Source organism: Lepidochelys olivacea, assembly GCF_965140295.1.
Source record: "Lepidochelys olivacea isolate rLepOli2 genome assembly, chromosome: 1".
Taxonomy (NCBI): Eukaryota; Metazoa; Chordata; order Testudines; family Cheloniidae; genus Lepidochelys; species Lepidochelys olivacea.
In genome coordinates, this window is record NC_140411.1 from 12981906 (window position 1) to 12996642 (window position 14737).

A 14737-nucleotide genomic window follows, 5' to 3' on the forward strand; every position below is an offset into this window, starting at 1 on the left:
ATGGACTCTTGCAGCTGAACTGTGTTCTGAGAGGAGACACATGCAACCTGGGCTGGTGACCTGCTATTTTGAGCCTGTAGCCCTCTATGTATGATGCTTTGTCCAGCTGTCTTATGGACCATGTGCCTCAGGAGCAGGGAGGGAAGGAGAACTTAAAGAAGCTGCCCACAACAGCATGAAATCAGAGCAGATCCAGGGTCATATAGCTTCCCCCCATACCAGTGCTGACCCTCTCCTACATCACCACTGCTTCCATCTAGATTAGAATTGTCTATATTGTCCATCATTATAATGTCTAAGCCCTGACCCTCTGCACCATGTGCACCTAACACAAGTCTGGTATTCTCCCAGGGGACTCGCCCCAAGTTTGGGAAAGACTTGTATGAACAGTTAGAATTGGGAGGAAGGGGTGTTTCTCATTTTCTAAACAAAAGTTGCTACCATGTTTTAAATGTTTATATAAATTATAGAGGAAATGACTTAATGCAATTTCAGTGTCAGGGTGATGAACCTCATCTTCATTCCTTTAGGAATGTAGCTCTTGTACTCTATCGCCAGAGGTGCTGGTCTTGTTCACAAAAATTCCCTTTATCTTATTTAGCAGTTGGAGAGAGAAGTGGAAGGACTGATGGAGCATGTATTTGAGATTCATGTGGAGAATGTTAAAGGGCTCACTCCCCTACAGTCCACAGTCTGGGGAGAGGCTGACTGTTACGTGCAGTACTATTTTCCAGTTCAGGAGCCTGACTCCAGTGTGTTACAAGGGACTGAATTATATGAAAACGGTAAGTTTGCTTTGGGATAGGACATTGTTTAAAGCATTGCTTTAGCTAAGTGTTGTTTATTTCTGTTCTAGCTTCCTAGGTACAGTGTCTGTATCTCTGTGCTTCCCTGATATGACTAGTGCTTTCTTTACACAGCAGAAAGCCAATGTACAGCTAGCTTTGGGTCAGTTCAACAAACTAAAAGCTGCACCCTTTGAGGTAGATGGTAAGACTCCCATTGATTTTCAATAAAAGGTATCGGGTCCTACGTCCGTTGATTTTAGCACCTTTCACCTAAAGATCCGAAAGCACTTTACAAATTTTGACCTCAATCCTGCAAAGATATAAGCATATGCTTAACTTTACACACTGTGAGTAATCCAGACTTCACGTGCATAAGACTTTGTAGGAAACAGTTCATAAGCTGACTTACTTACAGACTATATAGGTTTCAGAGTAACAGCCGTGTTAGTTTGTATTCGCAAAAAGAAAAGGAGTACTTGTGGCACCTTAGAGACTAACCAATTTATTTGAGCATAAGCTTTCGTGAGCTACAGCTCACTTCATCGGATGCATACTCATATGCATCGGATGCATATGCATCCGATGAAGTGAGCTGTAGCTCACGAAAGCTTATGCTCAAATAAATTGGTTAGTCTCGAAGGTGCCACAAGTACTCCTTTTCTTTAGACTATATAGGGCTTATTTCAGCTGCTGCAGAAGTGAAATCTGGCACTTGCTTTAACTGGAACACTATACAAAGTCTTAGGACTGAATGATATATGCAGTTGAAACTGCAGGGGAATTTTAAGTATAGATAATTCCTTAAGGGGAAATTGGGACAGGATACCTGGGTTAATCTCTCTTTTTCTTGCTAAAAGAGCCATGGGCTAATGCTTCTGGCAGTCAGAGGTTTAGGGTTATTAGTGCTTTGTACCTCTGATTTCTATCTCATCCAAAACACAGCACTTCCTGCAGCACACTGAAGAACAATTGCTGTGGAATTAGTTCAGTGCTACTTTTGAATCACCAGCACTACATTCTGTAGCATTCAGGTGTTTCTTTTGAGAGTTCCATGGGGAGAGAGTTTGGACAATGAGCTTTTAAGCAAAGTCACATGAGGTTGTTTTCAGATTACAATCTGAGTGCTTGCCATCTCGTTCCTTGGATATATAAAGTTGGGATCAAATATTTAACTGGCTTTGTTTGACTTTGTAGGAATTAGGTTAAAGCCTTTCCGCTCAGCGACTACTTTGTGCATCCCTGATCCCATTTTTAATGATGAGCATCATCATTCCCTGTTGTTACCTGCTGATGTCCCAGTACAGAGGCTCCTGCTCAGTGCATTCTCTCCACAAGGATTAGCAGGAGGAGGAGGAATCCAATTTGAAATCTGGTGCAGGTACAGAATAAAGATCCATTTCCTCACAGCTCAGAAAACAAACTAGAGGAGTGACAAACAGTGAAATTCTCTTGTCAAGCAGTAAGTTAGTGATGTCTCTATGGCGTATGCATTTTGTTCCTCTGAAACCTGTTTACAGAGAGATTTTTTTATCTGATTTTTTTCCAGAGACACAGATCACCTGACTCTCTTTGACATCACTGGGAAATTTTACTTTCGCTTTATAACTAGTTTAATGATCTGTTCGTTGGGTTTAAATAATCCATGTGTCCATAGGTTCCATTTCTTAATAAAGTGGCAGTATGTGGTGTTTTATGCTGCTATTTTATTGTTTCTTTCCACTGTGAGCCACTGGTTTTTAGGAGAATATGGTGTGAATGTTTGCATATGGTGAGTTTTGTCTTCTGTATATCTCACAAGCTGTATGACCCTCTACTGCTCATCACAGTCTGAAGAAAATGCTTGGCTAATACATAAGCTTTGCTGCAGCAAACTCAGGTCTCTTGTGAGCCAACTGAGTGTGTGTTAGAGCCAAGTACCGCAACCCCCCCAAAATAACCTTGCACCCCTCCTCCCCCATCCCCCCCACACCTCCTTTTTTGGTAAGGACCCCTACAATTACACCACCATGAAATTTCAGATTTAAATAGCTGAAATCCATGAAATTTATAATTTTTAAAATCCTATGACTGTGAAATTGACCGAAGTGGACCATGAATTTGGTAGGCCCTACTCACACTGAAAGCACAGTTAAGTGTGTGTATGTGGTTACCTTTCTCCTGATTTAATCATTATTCACTAAATGGAATGCATTGGCTTTAAAACTGTAATTCATAGCTGTAGAGCACAGTTAAGAACTGTCTAGTCATTATTTTCAAATCTTCTTTATTGTTGGTAAACCGGTGCTCCGAGAATAAACTTCATGGTATTGTTACTGATTTTTAAATCCTTTTTCATTGTCCTGCATCAGGCTCTCTTAGTAATTTACATACATTTACATTTTATTGTTTGGTCTATTTTGTGCTAGTCCCTTCCCTTGTTTTCTTTTAGATGCCAGTTTCTAGTTGCAATATTGATAGGTGACCTTCTGTACCTGTCACATCAATACAGCTGTAGAACGATCATCTCTGAAGTATTCAGACTATTCACCTTTTTGGAAAATTGCCGTTGTGTGGGTTTCTATAAATGTAGGAAAGTATCTCAAGATGTGTGAATTAAAGCTGACCAGTATTCAATCTTGAGAGCCAGTAATCACTACAGCTTGTCCAAAACGTCATGGTTGATGCATCTGTGTGTCTTCTGCAGGTACTATTATCCTAATGTTAGAGATCAGATGGTTGCAAAAGGGATCTTGCCGTTGTCTCGCCTGTGTGCCATGGTAACAATGCAACACCGTGAAGAAGTAGGGATACAGACCTTTACTCTTCCTTTAGTCCCAAGAACCGAATGCTCAGAAGAACTTCGTCCACGATCCTCAGGTAAGTGAAGACAGTCTTTTTTCTTTTAAAAAGTGAAGTGTGTGTATCCACTGCCAAGGAGAACAAGAGAAACTCACCTTGATTGAAGCCTAATAATAATCCAGCATGTTGGTCCTACCAGTCCAAGATGTCAAAACTCACTGTTGGAAATCAATGATAAAACTTCCACTGACTTCAGTGGGTGTAGGGTTGGGCTTATATTGTATTTACTTACTAGAAAACTGTTTGAATGAGCCAGCCTCGGGCCTACCACGTCTCACTGCCACATGAGAGTCTCCAGTTTGGTCTCCCACTTCTCAGACCAGAAGGGAGGAGAGAATTGAAGCAACATGCTTAGCCTGCGGAGCAGGAAGGAGCCTGTCTACCCTGCAGAGGTTCTTCTAGATGATGCAAAAGTAGCACTGAAGAGACTTTTAGGGAAATCCTTTTAGGAATCTTCAGTCAGAACAAAAGTGGTTGTTGTGATGGGTTGCCCCCCCTCAGGATTCCACTTGATGTTCTGAGATACCACTGAGCCTGTCTATTATGCCAGCCTGGGTACCCTTTTTACCTGTCTTGCTGAGCCAAGCAATTCTATTAAGCCTCCTCCAGCACACAGACAGGGCCACACCAAACTGCAGAATGAAACACTGAGATAAGTTCTGTGAAGGCTCAGCTTAAGGGTCTTGCCCCCACACTCAGCTGTCCATCTCCCTTGGGGTGCAGACCCAAAGATTTATTGTGAAATCCGCTTCCTCCCTCAGTGTGGAGGAAGGTATGCACAGCCTCTTATCCCCCCCCTTCAATTATGAATTATACACACAGGGTTATATTATAAACAAGAAATAAGCTTATTAACTACTAAAGGTGAATTTTAAGTGAATATAAGAGATAACAGACAGAACAAAAACAACGTGGAGTCCGGTGGCACCTTAAAGGCTAACAGATTTATTTGGGCAAAAGATTTCGTGGGTAAAAATGGGCTTTTTACCCATGAAAGCTTATGCCCAAATAAATCTGTTAGTCTTTAAGGTGCCACCAAACTCCTCATTGTTTTTGTGGATACAGACTAACACAGCTACCTGTCTGATACTAGACAGAACAAAGCAGATTACTGAGCAAATAAAACAGAATACTCAAGCTAAGCTCAATATACTTAAGAAACAGGTTACAAAATGTAATCTCTTATCCTAAATGTTATTTTAGACAAGTTGCAAAGTTTCTGTGGTTCAGAGTTCCAGTTATATTTCTCTTCAGACTGGATCCCTGTCTCAGTATGGACCCCTCGCCTTTAGCAGTCTTTCTTCTTGGGCAGACAGGCCCTGGAGAGGAGGAGTCCTGTTTGCCTTCTTCCCCACCCTTAAATAGGATTTACATAAGGCGGGAATCCATTGTTTCCCAAACTTTTTTTTTTTCCTCTCTCTGTCTCTCCCTCTCGCCCAGTGGGAAGTTACAAGAAGTCCCAGATAATGTTTAGTATCTGGTGACAAGACCACCTGACCTACCAGTGTCACAGTTACATCCCCGGACACTTCCCAGGAGGGAGAGAGATCTTCATGGTTTTGTTGTCCCTTCCTGATGGCTCATCAAATTTGATGGCCTGTCATCTGGTGGGTGTCTTCCCAATACACACCCAGTTGTGATTGTTACACAGTCCGTATTCCTAGCATAGGCGTGCGCAGCACATTTCATTTAGGGTGTGCACCCAGGGAATTTTTTTTTTTTAAAGGCGAACATTTATTGAATACTCAATCATAAAGGACATTATTTTTTTTCATCAAACAAACTAAAGAAACTAAAACTTAACTAAACTTAATTTTTTTTTAAATTAACAACTAAACTTTACTTAAAAAATGAGACACAAAATACCAAATTTTTGCTGTAGTGATAACCAGGCATATACAAAGATACAGTCAATTTTCATGATCTTTATCTTTAACCAGATAATAAGCTAACCCAAATTGACCAAAACAGATTAAGGTTTCTTCATCTTCCTGTCCTAGAGAATGAGATGTCGCTCACCAGGTGTTATGGACTTAAATTCCTCAATCACATCTTGTAATTAACTGACGAAGCCAGTTCTCGTTCAATGTACAAAATCATGAGTGAGTCGAGGCGCTGTTGGGACATTGTTTTTTACATATGCTAGTTTCGAAAAGGCTCTTTCACATGAACAGCTTGTCTGCTCCTTTTCTTATCTTAACAACGAACCGATCCATATTTTAAAAGGGGGTATCATACGATTGAATTAAAACGTAAAGCCACGGGCTTGTCATGCTATTTCAGTAGAGTACACGCGACAAAGATTACAAACCCTGTAGACGCTACGCTGGGCACACCTGATGCGGTCGCTTATATAGGTCAAAGAATTTTCCAGAATAGTAGTCGGAGGGGAGGGGAGGGGAGGACCAATGGTAATGCAGTGCCGCAGTAGTGGGGATGCATGTGGCGAGCGAGCGCGGGCTTTCTATGTAGAGTGTATCATGTGATTAAATTAAAACGCAAAGCCACTTTTTTTTTTTTTTTTTTTTTTGAGACATTAGGGCAGGCATGGGCAAACTTTTTGGCCTGAGGGCCACATCGAGGTTCCAAAATTGTATGAAGGGCCAGGTAGGGAAGGCTGTGCTTCCCCAAACAGTTTGGCCCTGCCCCCATCTGACCCCCACCCACTTCCTGCCCCCCGACTGCCCCCCTCAGAATCCCCGACCCATCCAGCTCCTTGTCCCCTGACCGCACACACCCCCCAGATCCCCCCAACCACCACCCCAGGATGCCACCCCCTACCAACCCCCCCCCGCTCCCTGTCCCATGACTGCCCCAAGCCCTGTCCATCCCCGTGCCTCCTGACAGACCCCTGGAACTCCCACGATCCAACCCCCCATTCCCCGTCCCCTGACCGCCCCCCCCCCCCCGAACCTCTGCCCCATCCACCCCTGCTCCCTGTCCCCTGACTATCTCCGGGGCTCCCTGCCCCTTATCCAAGCCCCCGTTACCATGCTGCTTACCCCCGCCTCCCCCTCTTCTGGAGTCTCGGCACGCTGTGTCTAGGAGCAGCCCTGGACAGCGCTGCAGCTGCATGGCTCCGTCAGGACCTGAGCTCCTGCCGTTTGGCCCACCAGAGCTCACAGCCCCACCCCCTTACCACATGGCTCCAGGCAGCAGGAGCTCAGGTCCCGCCGGAGCCGTGCCGCTGCAGCGCTGTCCAGGGCCACTCCTGGACGTGGCACACTGAGGCGGCGGGGGATGGGGGAAGGCGGGGCCGGGGGTGGGAGCCTACCTGGCCAGGAGCTCAGACAGGCCAGGCAGGAAGAGCTTGCCAACCCCTGTATTAGGGTGTGCCAGGGCACACCTCGTACACACGCCTATGATTCCTAGCTTTAGATACAGAAATGATACATGCATACAAATTGGATAATCACATTCAGTAAATTGTAACCTTTCCAATGATGTCTTACAAGACCCATCTTGCATAAAGTACATCTCAGTTATGTCATGTCCACATCATAAGAATATTTCCATAAAGAATATGGAGTGCAATGTCACAGTTGTGACATGGAATCTGAGAGGAGTAAACCACAAGAATAAAGGAGAGGGATTCTTGGAGGGAGTGACCAAGGAGAAAAAAAACAGACGTTTGCTGGTATGGCGGAGTGAGCTTCTTGTAGAACATATACTTGCATTGGCAAAAGGGAATCTGATAACTTTGAGAGTATTGTAGATGTTAAAATCTTCAGAGGATTTTATATTTCATTTTACTCCCATCCCCCTGTTTGTAAGCAACTGTCTGATATAATCACAACATCTTGGTATTATATAAGTAGTGGGGGAGGGATAGCTCAGTGGTTTGAGCATTGCCTTGCTAAACCCAGGGTTACGAGTTCAACCCTTGAGGGGACCATTTAGGGATCTGGGGCAAAAATTGGGGATTGGTACTGCTTTGAGCAGGGCTTGGACTAGATGATCTCCTGAGGTCCCTTCCAACCCTGATATTCTGTGATTCTAAGTGAGGACTGAATCATAACGAATTCACACAAAAGGGCAGAGTTAAGGTTGTGCAGCTGCAACCTTAACTTTCATTTTATAGATTCATACATTGGAAGGTCAGAAGGAGCCGTTAGGATTATCTAGATGGACCTCCTGCATAACACAGGCCGTAGAATTTCATGCGGTAACTTCTGTATCAAGGCAATAACTGGTGGTTGAACTAAAGTGCATCTAGACATTCAATCCTGACTTATTTTCATTCTTAACTATGCAACAATAATGCTGCCTTTTCATAGATTTTTTTTGGTATGAAATTATTTACGTTAATAGAATAAATCTTGGTTAACCTTGGCTGTAATTTAAAAAAAAAAAATAGATGGATGTTTTTCTTTCTTTTCTTTTCTTTTTTTTTTTTTAAATCCAGGCTTGCTTGATGTGAGTGTGAGGTACAGACATTCACTAAAAACAGCAGGGGGAGTAATAGCTGCTCGAGCCATTTCTATTTCTGTACAAATACACAGAGCAGCTGGTTTGCAAGCAGCAGCCAGGTAATATCTAATTCTAAGACAAGATTTTCTCTTAACATAACTTTTGGGGGTGAGGGGGATAGCGTGCCATGGTGGTGGAACAAATTGTCATTTGTGAACCTTTCATCTGTGGAGATCTAGATTCAAATCTTGTTCAGTTCAGAAGTGAAGATAACTATGAAAAGAACATCAGCGGCTATTTTTGTCCACCAAACCACTGGAGAGTTTAGTACAGTTTGCTTAAGAGAGGCCTGGAACTGAAATAACAGGCAGTGGTGTAGTTCAAGACTTTGGTGCATTAGCAAAGCTGGGCTAGGGAGGAAGCTTGTACAATACCTGCCTATAACAGATGTGGCTCTAGCCATTCCTTTTGGCCCCTCATTTTACTGAGCAGAGCTAAATTCAGCCACGGTTTTTCCAGTATAAAAGACTTTGTATTAAAGGGAAAAGAGGTTGTGCCAACCTTTGTGCTTTGGATCCTCTTCTCGTTGATTGGGATTTTGCACGACGGCACATAAACTAAATTAATTAGTAAACTGAACATTCTTTTTTAAAGGAATGCTACTTTAAGAGAACTAAATTGCTTGAAGGTTAGTCTCAGCAGTCTTAGTGAATTATATAAGGAAGGGTTAAAACAGAGTAGTCAGCTCTTTAAGGACAAGAGTGGTTCCCAGCATTCCTGAGCAATGTCCTTTGGCCTGTTCTCTGAGCAGCACTGATGGGCTCCTCAATCAGGCCCTGATTCAAAGCCATTGGACAGACTCCCTTTGACTTCAGTGAGCTTTGGATCAGCTAATCAAAGTCTAAAAAGAGTTTTGGTCTTGCTCTTTGCTTCCTTCTGGAGCAGCTGCTCTGAGGAGTGTTCCTGCTGCCCCCTTTACAAAAGGGGATGTTCTGGTAGCGCTCGTGGACCTGATTTTAGGCACTGAGTACCCACATTCCTGCTGTAGTCACTGGTGTGAACAATGGTAGGGGCACTAGTATAGACAGGCCACAGCAGTTTTGGCCGCCATTTCATTACTGATCATAGTAGGTCGAGATAAAAAAGAGCTGAAAATTATCAGCAGCCAGTCTACCCTAGAATTCCTGCCTTTACTAGCACTGATGGAGTTGCTACAGTGCTAGATCAAGGCTGGGAGATTCCCAAAAAGTCTCTGTGTAAACAAGACCTGAGAGCACATATTGAATCCACTGTTTTGTTCTTATCGTTGTTCAGCTAGGGGTTAAAAACCCATTCATTTTGGTGGCATACATATGTACTTCTAACTAGATTACCTGGTGCGTCTCCCTCTCTTTTTTTTCCTTATTACTTGAAGAGCTGTGGCCGAAAAGAACCCTTCACTTCAATCCAGTGCAGAAGTGGGAGTTAATGCCTATGTGTCTCTGCACCTCTCCTTCCTACCTGAGGGGGAGAAGCGTACCACCCGAGCTGTGGCTCGGACTTTCTGCCCGGAGTTTGATCACCACACTGAGTTCCCTTGTAACCTCGTCGTCCAGAGAAGCAGCGGAGAAGCATGTTGTCTGGGGGAGCTCTTGCAATCTGCACAGATAGTCTTCTGCATCTACCACCAGAGCATCAAGTCAGGTAAGCAAAACACAAATGAGTAGGAATCCTAGGTGGCTATTGGTAATGGTGTTATTGACATTAACTTCTCAGATATAGGACACACAGTGAATATTCACTGTGTAACTGAAGTTTAGGTAAATGTATTTATTCCACTTATACTTTGGCCAAGCCCTTGGGGCTACAGCTGGTTTTCAAGGGGATTTTCAGTGACCACAAGTGGTCGGGATGTCAATTTTACATCTCATCCAAAAGAAGGTAATAGAGTAGTGATGCTGCCTGCACTTACATAGCACCTTTCATATGAGGATTTCAGGACCCATTACAAAGGCACGTTAGCCTTGTTACCCGCATTTTACAGATGAGGAAACAAGAGAAGGAAATTAAGTGACTTGCTTAAAGTCCCGCAATGATATTACCCCCCCACACCGTGTCTCTCTAATATCCTGGGATCAACACAGCTACAACAACACCGCATTCCTCCTGAAACATCAGTTTTATTTCCTGCAGCCCCCTGGGTTTCCCCTGGAGGTCTTCCACTGAACTAATGACATTGCCTGACCTTGCTTAGATTGAAATGTGATGAGATCACAGCCTGAAATGGTAACTTTTTGTAAAGAAGGTTACAGATTATTTCTAAAAATGGAAGATATGTTTTGAAAGTGGTATTAAGTGTCATTGTTTACATCTTATTTAAACGGATTAATTGATTGTTTTCCTCCGACTGCATTAAGGCACTAGTATCTCAAAAATAGCATGCAATTTTATGATGGCAACTTTTCCTGTTGTCTCCATAGACAGCGGAGACCTCTTCAAGCTTTTTATAGCATTATGTTGTAGAATATTCTAATAATACAATTTAATTAAAGATATCAGTCTTCAGTGATAGGCAAAAAAACTCAACTGTTGGCACGAGTAAGCTACTCAGTTACTCTGTGGACAGTACAATAGCTCTTTGATGCTTATTTTAGAGCACGTTGGTAGTGGAAGTACTCCTTAGAATGCTCCCAAAACGCGAGAGTGCTGGAGCACACATCCTATAAGTAGAGTGCACTACTTGTGGATTTCCAACAACTGTGGTTATTTACTCCACCGTTTTTCGCTCTGAGTTTGACCAAATATGTGTTGTGCCTCCTCGGTGGACTTTCACATTTCTTTTTTTCATGGAGGGAAGTATATGCCAATGTTATGACCTTAGATCTCTTCTAACAAAATGATATAGCTCTCACTAGGAGATTAATGTTTTATGAATTACTTGTGCATGTTTTAAATCAACCCCAGCTTGATGTGTCTGGATATCTTTGATTTTGATTCTATAGCCACTGGTTCAATGAAAACTCAAACATCAGGAGACTACCTGCTTGGAACAGTCAGGGTGCCAACCAAAGACCTGTTGATCAAAAGATCAGGTAAAGTGGAAATGCCATATTACTGACATTATCAATATAAACAGTACTTCCGTAGTAACATACTGTATTGCTTATGTGGGTTACATGTTTTGCTTCTTATTTTCTGAAGCCAAAGTTCTCTCATAAGCATTAGGGTTTTTTTATTAGATTCCTTATTAAAATCACATTTAACTGAAGTTCATTGAAAATCATCTGCTGGGATATGCTATGATCTGCTAGGAGGTAGCCCATGTGAAAATGAGATTCATTCTTGAAGTTGGGAATAGCTATTATATTAGACTATGAATATGTGTTGCACAGCTCTTTGGCTTCTTTCTCATCAGATGTGCACTATTAGCCCTTATTATCTAGAAGTATGCGCAGGACATAAGAAGAAAATGGAAAAATACACACCTACAGTGAACTGACCCAGTGAATATTAATTGTCTGAATTTTTTGGTGCAAGTGCTATGTATTAACAATTCTAGGGACTGAAAACTACACTGGCCTAAAATCTAGAACTTGCAATATTCAGTCAGGGATATGTGATATGCAACAGCTATAAACAAACGCTCATACAATGAGAAAACAACAGGTTGGATTCCCAGATTTCCATAGTGTAAAATGACCACTTCTGGCACTGACAGGTTGGAAACTATCAGGCCTTGAAATCAAGAGATTATGATTATAATCTTGTTTATTTACACTGCAGTCTGAATATGATTTTAGCAACCACTTTCTCAAACCTTAAGAGTTTAAAAAACAATTGGTTTGTATATTCCATCTGGAAGTTAAGAATCCCAGCTTTATTGACTAGATCTTCATGAGATATTCACTTGTAAAACCATATCATTAATTAAGTGGAAAATAAAGTAAAATGGTAATCCGGATCATGTGATTTTTTTTTATTTTATTGTTATTATTATTTATTATTATTTTTAAGGCCGGATCATTTTTAACCTTGACAGGTGGCAAATACTTATATGAACCAAATGCTTTCAAGAGGAATAAACTTTTCCAAGTATTGGTTCTGGAACAGTGATCCGGAAGGGAAAAAATCTCTTTTTCTATTTGCATTTCTCAAAAATGAAATGATTGAGTCTGATTACTCTCTGTTGTTCTGTTGAAGGTATTACAGGATGGTACTCAGTAACCCTACCTGAGGATTTGGTGCTTTCTCATTGCACAAACATCATGGAAAACATAGTAGGAGGGCTGGAGCTTTCTATTACTTTTGCTCATCATGGTGACAGAGAACGAGTTTTGGAGGCTGCTAAGCTTTTAGGCTGGAATCATGAGGAAAGCCATGAAGATAGTATGGATGATGATGACGAATGGCATCTGAGCAAAAATCCCGCCACTGTAACCATTTCTACCCCCAGAGTGTGGTTACCGGTGCATTGCATGCTACTTGCAGGCCAGATGCACATAAATAAAAGCACTTACTGCTATCTCCGATATAAATTGTACGATCAGGAAGCTATTTTGACTTTACTTCAGAGGCCAAAATTAACTGAAGATGAAAAACAAGTTACAGTGATGTTTAAGAAAACAAAAGAGATGGAACTTACAAGGAGCCAAGCACTGTTGTGGTACTTCAGAGAGGAGAAGCTAGAAATCCAAGTGTGGCGGGCTTATGGGAAAGAAAACAACGTTGAAAGACCACTTGATACAGATCGCCTTATTGGCTCTGCTTTTGTGGACCTTGCAGCACTTGGACAGAGGTCAAGGAGAACACTCACAGTCAGTGGTCAGTCTATAAAGAAAATTCTTACACTTCATTCCTCCTTTTATTCCATTTCCTTATGTACTTTTTAGCTGGTTTAACCTCATCCATATGTAGTTGTCTGAAGCAAACCAGTTGCAGCCTTGTTTTGTCCTTTCTGTGTTGTTGGCTCATGTTGTTTTCTTGAAAAGATGAGCAAGGTTAAAACACTTACGTCAAAGTTCAAAGCTTAGTGAGTTATACTGGTGAAGAATTTGGTAATGATGGTCAATAAATGGGTGAAGAATTAGTGTTAGTGACTTGAGGAAGGATTCCTCATTAGAATCTGAATCACTGAACTAGTATTAATGATGATCAGGCACAATAGCACAGCAAAGGAGCCACTGGTTAGAGTTCACTCAAGAAACCTGTATTGTCTGCTAGTAGTTAAAGTAAAGGACTAGAAAATTGGAAAAACCCTTGGAGTTTTCTATTCTATTCTGTTCTGGTTCTATATTTCATACATCACTATGATATCAATTCCAGGTCACCCACCAACTTGCAGTCTGATCTTCTAGACCAATGGTTCTCAACCAGGGGTCCAAGGCCCCCCGTGAGCAGGTTTCAGGGGGTCCTCCAAGCAGGGCCAGCGTTAGACTTGCTAGGGCCCAGGGCAGAAAGCCGAAGCCCCACTGCATGAGGCTGAAACCTGGGGCCCTGAGCCCCACCACCTGGGGCTGAAGCCAAAGCCTGAGCAACTTAGATTCGCAGGGACCCCTGTGGCATGGGCCCCAGGCAATTTCCCTGCTTGCTACCTCCTAATGTCAGCCCTGGCTTTCATATGCAGAAAACCAGTTGTTGTGGCACAGGTGGGCCGGGGAGTTTTTTTATCATGTTGCGGGGGGGGGGGCTCAGAAAGAAAGAGGTTGAGAACCCCTGTTCCAGACAAGTCATTTGATCCTCATTTGGCCAGGCTTGAACCTGGTGTGGTTAAAACTAGAAACTGCAGGTAAAAAACCCTCAGAATAAAAACTCTGCACAGGCTGTATCTGAATTTTGTTTCCTGGATACGGTCACAAAATCATGCCAAAGGCAGTGTTTCCAATTCACATATGAAGTTGAGAGAAAAGTTCAGTATATCTTAATTTCAGCTGTCCATGGGAAAATGAAAAATTAACTTTTCTAGAGTTGCCCATTGCTTTTTTCCTTTACAGACTGATGTTACTAACAACTCCTGGGGGATCTGTTTGTGTAGAGATGACATTACCAGATTTGAGATCCACCCCACAGATCTGAAAACAGACTTTTGTCTTCATGAAATATAACCGCTCTTTCCAAGATACTAAATTTTGTCTTTTCTTTGTTTGTAAATACCCTGTTACAGGTATCTATCCAGTGTTCAGGCGCAATGCTTCAAACCTGTCAGGAGCTGCTGTACGAGTTCACCTTACACTTGCTTCTACTCATGCTCATATTAATTCTGCTCATGGATTTGACTGTGCTGAAGATGTCAGTAACAGTGAAGATGAAGGTACAGAGAAGGTTCCTGACACAGGCCAGCAAGTCTTGAAAAGCAACAATCACAAACTGAATTCCTCAAGCTCAGAAATCCCTGTTGTGAAACCATCTGAGGAGATTAACGCAAAGGATCTGGAAAACACATTTGCTGTCACTATCCTTGTGGAAAGAGCAATGCACTTAAGTTTAAAAGGTAAGAAATTTTCTTGCAAAATATATGTTCTTTTAAAAGATACTGTCAGCTATTTTACAGCAATTTTAAAAAAAGCAATTCCCAAGAGATTTTACAAAACTTAATATTAACAGGAATGTTTTCATTATGTTTTGAATTTCAATCAGAACAATTTTCATTTGGATTTAAATATTCCCCTGCAGAGCTGCAGCCCCATACCACTACATCATCATGTTAGTTCATGAGCATCAGAAAG

At 42.0% G+C, this 14737-nt stretch overlaps 1 protein-coding gene across 4 annotated transcripts in view; it reads left to right on the plus strand.

Moving 5' to 3' along the window:
* C2CD3 (C2 domain containing 3 centriole elongation regulator) overlaps positions 1-14737 on the plus strand; it is a 92064-nt gene that overhangs the window by 33102 nt on the left and 44225 nt on the right. For all 4 annotated transcript variants that reach the window (XM_084620152.1, XM_084620153.1, XM_084620154.1 and 1 more), the window contains 8 exons: positions 602-785; positions 1983-2166; positions 3472-3644; positions 8032-8155; positions 9451-9719; positions 11018-11107; positions 12216-12836; positions 14176-14502. In XM_084620152.1, coding sequence (XP_084476278.1) covers positions 602-785; positions 1983-2166; positions 3472-3644; positions 8032-8155; positions 9451-9719; positions 11018-11107; positions 12216-12836; positions 14176-14502 — 1972 coding nt within the window. The remainder of the gene's footprint in view (positions 1-601; positions 786-1982; positions 2167-3471; positions 3645-8031; positions 8156-9450; positions 9720-11017; positions 11108-12215; positions 12837-14175; positions 14503-14737) is intronic.